At 30.9% G+C, this 12,209-nt stretch overlaps 2 protein-coding genes and 1 pseudogene across 2 annotated transcripts; 1 reads left to right on the top strand and 2 right to left on the bottom strand.

The window, feature by feature from the left end:
• Window positions 1-1,797: 1,797 nt before the first annotated feature.
• LOC132926029 (piggyBac transposable element-derived protein 3-like) lies at window positions 1,798-6,034 on the bottom strand. Its single transcript, XM_060990377.1, has 5 exons — window positions 5,920-6,034; window positions 4,928-5,851; window positions 4,156-4,355; window positions 1,972-2,091; window positions 1,798-1,893 (listed from the first exon to the last, which is right to left on the bottom strand). The coding sequence occupies exons 1-5, from the start codon at window positions 6,032-6,034 to the stop codon at window positions 1,798-1,800; spliced, it is 1,455 nt and encodes a 484-aa protein (XP_060846360.1).
• Window positions 6,035-6,617: 583 nt separating this feature from the next.
• LOC132926027 (uncharacterized) lies at window positions 6,618-7,696 on the top strand. Its single transcript, XM_060990376.1, has 5 exons — window positions 6,618-6,650; window positions 6,702-6,835; window positions 6,962-7,155; window positions 7,252-7,362; window positions 7,527-7,696. Exons 1-5 carry the CDS (start codon window positions 6,618-6,620, stop codon window positions 7,694-7,696), a joined length of 642 nt encoding a protein of 213 aa, XP_060846359.1.
• Window positions 7,697-8,163: 467 nt separating this feature from the next.
• On the bottom strand, window positions 8,164-8,927 carry LOC132926026 (putative nuclease HARBI1; annotated as a pseudogene).
• Window positions 8,928-12,209: the final 3,282 nt, after the last annotated feature.

The following is a 12,209-nucleotide window of genomic DNA, read 5'->3' as shown; positions in this document are numbered from 1 at the left end:
AAAAAAAACAATAGTCAATACCTATTATTTGGCACTAAAAAAAGGCCATGGGAAGCGAAATATCCCCCCTCCGTAACAACGCCCATGCAAACATTATATATATATATACATATACGTATATATATATTTGTGCTTTAAATATTAGGACTATTTGCAGTGAATATTTTATTAATTATAATAGGTGCTCGTAAGTAACCTATTTTATTTAAAATGGATAACAACTCATCTGTATAACAGACATTATACTATTATAGTGATGCTGAAATGCTGAATTACATCATATTATAAGCTATCTATCTCTTTATATATAATAATTATTTATGAACCTATAATAGGTATTTGAAAGCAGTATATATACCATAAAATGGTTTAGATGTAGACAGGTACACCAAATATACACGGTTAATTTTTTACTGTGTGTACCGAACAAGGTCCGTTAACTATAGACTGTCGGACCAACTATGCACTGTCTAATATAGACAGTTGCACCAGCAACGCATCGTATAATATAGACCAATGGACGGTTTTTAACCAGACTTTTGCACATACATTGAACACAGTTCGCCTAATGTTAAAAACCCGTATTCAAACTTCTCATAGGTCAGCGTAGAGACCAGGATTTGAACAGTGCAGAGAACGTAATAATATTATGTGTTCAAGATATAATATAATTATTATCTATCGCGTTATTCCGAGACCAAGTTCGACGACCTTTGTACAGATTAAGCTCGGAAAGTTCAACAGTCGTCCCCTCCTCTCTTGCCTATACGACAACCGTGGACATCCACCTACGCACAGTACGTACTGTTCTTCCGCGACCGTCGTACGAGACGTCGCCTTTGTCGCGTGTGCGGCGTTCTTCATTGTGGGCCATTTTGTGCCATTTTTGTGTCATTCGGTATCGTTGACGTAGTTTTATTAAAAAACATTTGCGGACCGTTTTTTTAATTATACCACCTTTTTTTTTTATATCCTGTCGTGCGGGATATCGCCATTGTTGTGCGTGGTGCGTGGGCGCATTTCTTCGTGTTTTGGCCGTGTGAGCCGTTGATGCTTGATACCGCGTATTAATGCTTATTTATTAATTGCAAGATCGCTGCATCGTTTAAGGTATTATTATTGTGTCGTTGTGCGGGACGTCGTCATTAATTTTCGTCTCGTCCCTTGCTCCATTACGAGTACGTGAAGTACGTAATAAAAATATCTCGCAAATTAGTGTGTCAATGACCTGGCGCCTGTCACCTAAAATAGAGTGATATCGGATCCAGTAATTAAACGCAGCAAGTCTGGTGGTCACACTGCGAGGGTATCAGTCGTCGGCGGAGATTAGCAGCTTATTGGTATCGTTAATTTTGTTTATATACTATCCGTGATAACAGTGATATCGATCACGTTCATTATTATTATTTATTATTGATTGTCTGTTATATTATTTTTCTATTCATTTTATTTGGGCGCCCGTATTTTTATTATAATATTGTGTCTGTGTATTTTATATGACGAGTGTTACAATATATACTTATAGCACGACGGTGCACATAAATTAATAGTTTATTCGTTATAATATTGGTCACCCACTTCATGTACGATAGCTTATTATATAGTCTGGGTTTTTTATTAGCTTGCCATCCTAGGCTAACCGCCTTACGTAGGAGCCTGGTGGTACATTATGTTTGAACCATTAGTAAACCAAAATTGTTACCCGGGTAGTATAAAAATAGCAAAGTATTAAACAAATCATAATATAACATTAAATTACATACTTGACATTCATTTAAAATAGTTGATACTGAATCATCAGTTATTTATGATGGAAATATTCTCTAGAAATTCAGATCTATTATCACTGTTTTCAATGTTCTCATATCTTGTTAGTAAATTGATTTCTTGATTCTAAAAATACATAATATAATACTTTGATTTTTATGAAATTTTAAAGAAGATCTAACTTAGCATAGTATATTGATTTACGTTTATTAATGGTAAATCAGTATTAACTTCAGAAGTGGCCAATAACTTTTCTGATACATCCCCATCATCACTATTGTTTTTATCCATATCTCTCAAATTACTAACATTTGATCGGGGTATCTAGAAATATGTAAACATTTTTTATTTTATTATACACAGATAAAATGTAGGATGTATTTATTTTATGTAGGTATTATATGTTTAAAATTAAAATAAGTAAATACACCTATATTTATTAATCAAAACTATTTAAAATGTTGCTAATATTTATTTAGTAGATTAAATTATCGTACAAAAATTGTTTCATGTCACTTATAAGTTACAACGTAAATACGCAACACTTACTAAAAAAATCTTTTTAGTCGAAATGTAATTATTATTTTACATGTATTTTAAAAAGTAATTGGGTTAGAAATATAAATCGAGTTCTGGTGTATAATAATTTGTATGCTTAATTTATTGGTTAATATTTTTAAGCAAACAGGAGCTTTAATTAAAAAATAGGTTTGCGACTTGCGAGCTAGTAGCGAGCCAGCGCTCCGTATAGAATTCACGGGCGACAATTTACGTAACGGCCTGTAATGACGTTTGACGCGAAACGTTCAGAATGATCGTCTGTGAAATAATAATGTACCTCTCCCGCGATTAAAACACGCGGACCCCCTCGCGTACACGATGGGCGTGGTTACGGCCTATCGCGACGGCGTCGAGATGGAATTCATCTCTTGAGCGTTGTATACGTTTCACTTTTACCACGACGGCCTCTTAAGGATTTAAAATTTAAATAATAACAAAATAATTACTAGGTATTAATTTACCTAATAATTAATTTAATTTACCAACTAAAATTTAAATTAATCATGTTATACTTTTACTTTTTTATCCAACAATATAACTTGATCAATATAATACTTTTTTTTTGATACCTACACGGCTACACCAAATAGTAAATACCTACCTAAAAAATAAAAGAATATTATATTTACATAATTCCAAGTTATGGAGTATTATTAAGTAGGTATTTATGCGCTATTAAATAATTTTTTAAACTAATAATATATCTTACTAAAAACTACTTATATAAAGTATAAAATGAATAAGTAATTGCATATTTATAAATCGCCGAGTAATAATACTATAGAGGAGGCATTACCTATTCTTCTGTGTATCGGCTTTTGCAGCTCAAATAGACACACTGCAGTGGTGCTGTTTTCACAATAAAAAAAAATGTTCACCCAATGAATTCAGATTTAAATTACTTAATTATAAGATGCTGGTTAGTATATATAATTTTTTATAAATAATTATATTACAGTAATATTAAATAAATATGTTGTCATAAATTATTAAGCAATTATGAATGTAATTAATATTTTTTAATGTATTAATTTATTAATATTGGCTATTTTATATTTATTTTATGGTCGACACTGTTGACTAATAAGTGATAACATTATCAATATTTTTACATAAACAATAACAAATTGTTTATTGTTTTGGTTTAACATTTCTGGGGCCCTATTCTTGAATCAAAGTGATAATTTATCAAATAAAATAATTATCAATTTATATATCACGCCCGATAACATTTTATCAACTGTATAAATTTTCGAACAAAAAACGATAAACAAAATGGTATGTGATAATTTACTTGAATCTCCTTGAATAAATAGCGTTATGCCGTTATCACTTATCACGTTATCAGTAGCCTATTGGTTTTCGCGTGTACATATTTTGTTTTATACAAGTACAACGTTCATTTTTTAAAGTTTTCTGTATAACTGTATACCTACTTTACCTGTATCATACTGCATTTATCCCTTTCAGTACTTATTTTGCAAAAGTTTAAAAAAAAAATTTTTTTCTTCTTTTTATTTCTATATACACTCTATTGAAAGTACCTACCAAATTTAAAGGTGATCCGACTATGGAGGAGGGATTTATGGAGTTGGTTCCTGTAAGACCCATTGGTACTCAATGGTTATTAAATGAATACACACATAATACAAATAATAATTTGATGTTTTACTTTTTTTTTTTATTTAATAATTATATATTAAATTATATTAAACACATTCTATTAATATAAATAATAAATTTAACAATTATGAATTCTTATATTTTTAATTATAAATGATAATCAGTAAAACAATTTTTTTTATGAACTACAAAACACAAATGTACGTTGTATTTTTTACAATACACATGAGTTTTCGCGCCGCAACCTTCTTTTTTACAACGTAATTTATTGTTATTATACATTGGTAAGTGTCCAATTAAATCTTTTCGTGTTTCTTCATGTGGTAATGGCTCTTTTTTTTTCTTTTTTGTCTGTGGTGAATTTTTCGGAGTACTGCTACTTGGTCTACCTCTACTTTTTGTCACTGCAGAATTGCCGAGGTTAATTAAATTATCAGCAAGTCGAAGTTTAAAATTTAGTAAATCCATTCTATCTTTTTTTTTAATTTTAAATTTATCACAGTCCTTCAAATATTCCAACCACAAATTGCAGCAAGCCATATCAATGGCATGAAACATCTACGGAGAGTCCATTTCTTTGACTTTATAAAAATTCTATAATACGCAATTAATTGATCGATTTTGTCGACCCCTCCCATGCTTTTATTATACATTTTGATGACTTCAGGTTGTTCTATATCTAAATATTGCTTAGTTTTTTTATCCCATCTTTTAACTTTTTCAACTTCCCCGGAAGCAATAAAGTTCGAACACATATAAACTGGCTTGTTATCATACTATTTTACTAAGCATATAGTATCTTCCTTATTTCGTATTTCATCAGTTGTACCTCGACCTTTCGATGCCATCCACTTATCGTTCAAAAAGGGTGGCTTACTAAACCTATTTACACGAATTGTAGATGCTGCGTAAATTTTTTTATGAAGTAATATTTCAAATAAATTATATTCCGCAAAAAAATTATCAAAATACAAACAATGTTTGTTTTTTTCCAAATCTTGTGTCAGAGTTAATACGACACTTCCGCCCATCCCAACTTGTTTTTGTATTTGAGGAGGAATATCAAATTCAGTGGCGGATCCTTGATAAAGTAAAAAATCGTAAATAGTTCCACTTGATCCACACATAACGTATATTTTTACTCCCCACGGGTTTGGCTTTCCTTTGCAGTACTGTTTTATATTTAATTTTCCCGTGAATGGAACAATTTGTTCGTCGATTGAAATATTACGCTCGACAATTAATTGCTTACATCTTTTTCTAACACAGTCATACATAGGTCTAAATTTTTTAAATCGATCTTTATTGTCATTTGACAATGTTAAATTATCAACAACATGAAAATTTGTTCTTAGCGAGAAAAATCGATTAACTGTCATATATTGGCTAAAATTAGATAAACCTAAAGTAGTGTCCCAATACATTCGTACCCTAGGGTATTTTAAGCAACCCATACGAATATGAAGAGCAATGAATGTTTTTATTTCCCATATATCAGTAGGTTTATTCCATGATGATCCATTTTGAATTGCATACCTGTTGGTCATTTCTGCCATTTTTTCAATTTCTGCGTCATTGAAATAACGATTAAAATACACCAAAGGAGCTTGAATCTCATAATAATCGGATACGTCAGGTAAAATGTCATTTAATATGGGTTTTTTACTATTAGAAAAAGGCAATCTTTCCCATTTAATCTCATGTTTAGAAGATAATTGAATATTTACCAAATTATCATTCAGTGATTCAGTATTGATTATTGCTGGCATATAATCATTGTACTCTTCCAGAAAATTTGCTGCGTCATCTGTATTCAAATACTCGTAGTCCAAATCATTATTAAAACTTTGTTTTTCTAAATCGGCCATGAGGTCTTCAAATTCTTCGATCAGAAAATGTCCTATAATAGTAGGAAAAAATGTTATAAAAAAATATTTTAGTATTATGCCTATAGTACTTATCCATTACCTTCATTTCGATTACTGCTTGACTTATTGTCATCTTCGTCAGAATCAAAGTATGGACAATCGGAATTATTTCCATCAAGTAGTTCACTAATTTCAAAATCTTTTAGATTAGACATGTTCACAACAATTTATTTATATTATACGTTCAGTACAAATAATAATATTAGTCGAAAGAATAATCGCATAATACTTCACAACAATTTATTTATATTATACGTTACGTTCAGTACAAATAATAATATTCGTCGAACGCATAATCGCATAATACTGATAATGATTAACTAAATATACGGGTTTACATATCTATAATTAGTTTCATAATTTGTTGTTTATAATAATAATTGTATTACAATATAGTACTTCTGGGTCTTCCAAGACCTAAAACATTTTTAGGCGATATCAGAACAATCTAGTGATCAAATTGAACAAACAATATAAATATTTAATCTTTAAATACGTGAAAAAATGACTGTATTTTTTTCAGCACATGCCATCAATCAGTGAACTATAAAATGTTGTCAAATATGACAAAGCCAAGAAATTTACTGTGGATTATTTATAATGGTTTTTAATTGATTATAATGTGTTTTAAACAATATCTATAATTATCAAAATGCATTTTATTGATAATACAAACCTTCCATACTATGCTATTTCCCTTATCATACTTTAGAGGAAAATTATGACGTATGATAGGGAATGGGTCTTGCAAGACCCATCAGTACTGAAAGGGTTATTATAATAGAAAATCAATTAAAAACCAAAAGAAAAGGTTATATGTAAATTCCACAAAAACAGCGTCTAATTGATTTATTGTCTGAAGAACATGCCTTAAGATCTGGTAAATTTTCCCAAAATTTTACCAAACAAATTGCTGATGCAAAGTGGAATGACATTGCAAAACGCTATTCCAGGAGGTAGCAAAAATGCTCATGAATGGAAAAGAGTAAGTTATAACTTATAATGTAAAAGAAGGTATACTTACAATAAAACTGTACCTTATTTTATATAGGCATGGGCAGATTTAAAGACAAAAACTAAAGGAAAACATTGTCAGATAAAAAATATGCTAATAAAACTGGAGGAGGACCTAATTGTTCTAATAATTTAAATGAAATAGACAAACAAATATTGGCTTTAATAAACCCTACCACCATTATTGGACATAATAATGTTGCTGAGTCTAATGTTGATTTTAGTTTTCATAATGATATTGATATTAGTTTTGAAATAGAAGGTAAACCAATATAAATTAATTTTTTCGTATGAACATGTACCCCTAATTCTAAATAATTTCAAACAAATTATCTGTACTCTCAAATATATTTTTTAGAACTAGAAGGCGATGAAATAGTTCTTGATACCAAAAATTTTGAACCAGTTGAAGTAGTTAAAGATATTGATCATTCTTTATTAGTGTCATTTAACCAAGAAAATAATCTAGGTAATATAACAATTAAAAATAGTATAGAAAAATAAATTGTTACTTATAGATATTATAATATTTTCTAATAGACCTTGATAAATCTGTCAATAAAATCGATAAGATCTCATCTTCTGTTACAACTGAAAAACATTCTAAAAAATTTTAAAAACGGTCTAATGCAGCAGTAAGACTGCAAAAGAGTGTAACTGCCACAGAAAAATTAGCAGGTATAGGAACAGAAAAATTGTTAATAAAAAAAAGATATTATGATAAAAAACTTTTATTACTTGAAAAACAAACCGAACTATTATCCAGACAAGTCTCTCATATGAAAAACAAACTTCCATCTTAGAAGAAATTCATGCTGATTTGAAAAATATTGCTTCTAAATTCTAATACTGCTCATTATTTAATCTAAGTATATCATACTTTTTTATTATTATTAATTTCTATTTTAAAAATGGTTTTCATACCTATTGTTTGGTTTTGTTTTATTTTTATTTTATATTTTACAAAAGGCTGTAATCCTACCTATATAAAAAACTTAAGGTCAATATTATTACGTATATTATATTAGAGGTCTCATATATGATATAAAGGTACTATATTAAATTCACTTTTTTTTATTATTATTAACTACTATTTTATTATGGGTTTTCATACCTATTGTTTTTTTTTGTTTTTTATATATTAGTTACAAAAGGCTGTAGTATTAAATATACAATTAAATATACATATGTTATAAGTAATTATTGATTTTATATATTTTTTTAAAGTTCTGCATACATATTAAATATAATATAATTTAAATTAGGTATGCTATGCAAAGTATCTTATAACACGTTGCTGCATCTTTCTAAAAGCTATTAAATCTTCATTAAAACCTTGTATATCTTGTCTTTAATTATCACCTACTTCAAATATTCCTTAGTCAATTTCTTCCACACTACCAACGTCATCACTTTGAAATTGTAAATTATTCTCAATACATATATTGTGTAAAACAGTGCAAGCATTTACTATTTTACAAGCTTTAACTGGAGAATAATGCAGTATTCTGTGTTTCAACAAACACCTATTTTGAAATATTTAAAAGTTTTAATTAATATAATTAAATATATCTATAATAATAATAATATTAACATGCCGAAAACGCATTTTCAAAAGACCAATACATCTTTAATGAAGCTTCTACCATGTTTGAATCTACGATTGTATCTTTCTTCATGAGTATTTGGTTGATATTGCATTATGGGCGTCATTAGCCAAGGGCTCAGTGGATAGCCAGAATCTCCTGAAAACATATCATTAATTTCTTTTTGGATAACCAAATGCAAATTTGATAAGATGTGTTTCCTAAAGTGTTTTAGATCACAACAAATGCAATTAGATTGATAACATATGTGTAGTGTGAAGCTGTATGATTGCTAATTTAAGGACATACCCAAAAGATAAAATCCTTCAGGATTATGATTATATATTCTCCTGAGTGTAGGTTCTAGTAGAGAATTGTTCCATATATAAGCATCATTCACACTCTCAGGAAATAATGCTGAAACATTTATTATTTTCATGTCAGAATCACAGACCTATAAAAAGAAGTTGGTACTTGTTATAAATTATAAAATACTAGCTCACTGCTAGTATCTTTAAATTTGAAAAAATATGATTGTAAATCAATGTTTGTAAATGCGTAAAATTGTAAATTTAGGTAAAATATAACTTCCAAAATAATGATTTGCGAGAATTTTTAAATTAGACTTTTGTATTTAGTGCTTAAAAACACATTATTTTTTTTTTTTTTTGGGGGGGGGGGGGATTGAAAAAACCGCTTGGGAACTAAACTGCATTTATACCGAAATTGATAAATCGTTCAGGGGTTAGTGGTGCCTTATATGTTTTTACCTAGTGTGCCCGAGTATTTTTAAACTAGCTCGGCGCCACTGGCTATCATGTCTAAAAATATTATTTATTTTACTTTTCTCTTGTTTGACGTAGTTCTATTAATGATTATGGGTATTTTACCCAATATTTAAAAATTTCTGGTTGATTTAATGCATTAACTACTTCATCTATCGCTCTTGAAACAGATGGTTGTGAAACAATCATTAAATTACTGTTCCCAACGGGAAGTTGGTAGGAACCAGTTGCAAAGAAATTCAAAGCTATAAATACCTAATATGAAATGAACCAATTAAAAACAATTATGTTTATAGAGATCATTATTTATTATGCACTTACTTTAGTCTGTATATCTAAGGCAGATGTCCTTGTTTTTTCTGTCATATAAGGAGTTAATATGTTTATGACATATCTCACCAAGTCTTTTGTCAGTCTAAAATTGTTTATAAAAATGTAATCTGGCAATAAAAAAGCATCAAATCGTTCACTAAATAATAATTGAATGATTTAAATTCTGGCGTTTTATACATTTATTTAAATTAAATTATGTTTTATAATTTTTTAAGGAGGGTCTTGCCGATTTCACGCAATCGGCAGTATTATGCTTTTTAAGTTGCCGATTTCACGTATTCGGTGACAACGTTGCTGATTTCATGAAATCGGCAGTTTCATAAATTCGGCGTAACATCAACATCGTGCGTTTGACAGCTCGATTCTCATTTTGTTTTGTTGGGTACAGCACTCGTTCAAATTCGTGACCATGTAGGTACTTTACACGCCATCCGGGCTCTAGTTGACTCAGCTTCCCAAATAAGTGCTATTACGTCATCATGTTCGTCCCGTCTTGGTTTGCGCGTATCACGTTGGACCGCGCCGGTAATTGGGTTGTCTGGTGCGCCGGTCCCTGATACTCTCGGTATTGTAAATTGTAATGTACAACCGCGATATGCTGAAGAACCCGTCTTACCTATAAAAGCATGGGTATTCTCAACGATTACAGCAAATATGCCACGTCAGCCGTTGTCAAAAGCAGTTTTCGAAAAGTACCGATACCTAGCTTTAGCGGTTCATACCCACTTTGCCGAATCCCAATTCGCCGACAATTCAGTTTGCCGACGTCTCGGTTCGCCCACAAATTATTAATAAAGTTTCATTTTCCCGATTCGCCGACAGTTGATTGATCCACAATGATTTTATCGAAAACGGATAAGATAGCGATAATATTATGATGCGTTGTCGATATACGTTCAATGTTTAAATGTTTTTCATGGATGGTACATTTAAATCCGCACCAAAATTATTTATGGAAATATATATTTAATTACAATGTTTTGTAATGGGTGTTATGGTGCCAATGGTTAGTATGTTATCATTTCAAAAATTAATATATATATTAACATATTATATAAGTATATACCTATTATATATTCATATTTTTATACATTATAATATATTATATTCATAAATGGTGTATCGTTAAACAATTGTTTACTACCCGGCCCGAAATTGCGGTCGTGGACGTGTTGCTATTATTCCGTCTGTTGCAGTATGTCTTCACAATAGACATCTGCAAAATGTATCGGCAGATATTGATTGTTCCAGAACACCGCAAATTTCAACGTATCCTTTGGCGTGCGTCACCATATGATCAGCTGCAAGAATATCAGCTCAACACAGTCACGTACGGGGTGAATTGTGTGCCGTACCCTGCCATTCGTGTGTTACAACATATCTCGGATTCTGACTGCATCGAATTCCCATCCGTTCGTAAGGCATTGCTATTTCACACATATGTTGATGACATATGCGTCGGTGCCGATTCCGAAGAGGCAGCAGTAGAACTGCAGTCTGCACTGATCGCTGTCCTCGGCCGAGCTGGGCTGGAATTATAGAAATGGTCCAGTAATACTCATTCAATTTTGAATAACGTGCCCCTGGAAGACAGAGCCAACGGTACATTGCCATTTGATGAAGGCGACGGAGTTAAGGTGTTAGGTCTCCGATGGAGCCCACACGATGATGCATTCACCTATGGATTCCTAAGTGAGAAGCTGGTAGCTACGAAACGCGGCATGCTATCATTAATAGCCCGAATATTTGACCCTTTAGGACTTTTGTCGCCGGTCGTTTTTATGGCGAAAAATTTTATGAAACTGGTATGGCGGGCTAACGTTGCTTGGGATGAACCATTACCACCTTCCGTCAGTGACGTCAGGCACCAATTTGTAACGGAGTTGCCGGAACTCCGGAAACTGTGTATTCCGCGCTTTGTTCATACGCGGTCCGGTATGCGCGTTGTCTTGTGCGGTTTCTGCGATGCATCCGAACGTGGATACGCAGCAGTCGTTTATATTCGTTCTGAAAATTACACAATAATTCGACCGACCAAAAAACTCTCTTTTTATATTATTTGCGTATTACCACACCTTATAGTGCGAGTCATTGGGGCTAACTGTATATTAAGAGCCCTTTTGGCGAACAAATATTAACATGACAAAAATGTTAGGTTGCAATTTAAACCCAACTTCATTTAAAACGATTTTTGAATTTAAATTAACTGATTCATTAACACAAAATATTGCAATATTTCCTGACCCTGCACATATGGTTAAGTTGGTTAAAAATACTTTGGGCGAAAAAAAAATTATTATAGACGGTGATAACAATATTATCAAATTTGATTATCTTGAAAAATTATTAATACTTCAAGAATCTGAAGGATTGCATTTAGAAAATAAATTTAAAAAACAACATATTTCATTTTAAAGCAAAAAATGATAGTAAAACTTGCAACACAACTATTGAGCAAATCTGTAGCAGATGCATTAGAGTTTTGTAAAAATGTTTTATGTATAGACGATTTCCAATCATGTGAACCCACAATTAAGTTCATTAGAATATTCAATGATGCATTCGACATTTTGAATTATAGAAACCTAAACGGTAATGGTAAAAAAAAAGCT

This window comes from Rhopalosiphum padi, chromosome 3 (assembly GCF_020882245.1).
Source record: "Rhopalosiphum padi isolate XX-2018 chromosome 3, ASM2088224v1, whole genome shotgun sequence".
Classification (NCBI taxonomy): domain Eukaryota; kingdom Metazoa; phylum Arthropoda; class Insecta; order Hemiptera; family Aphididae; genus Rhopalosiphum; species Rhopalosiphum padi.
The sequence above is the reverse complement of the archived record's forward strand: the minus strand, read 5'-3'. Positions and strand labels throughout refer to the sequence as shown.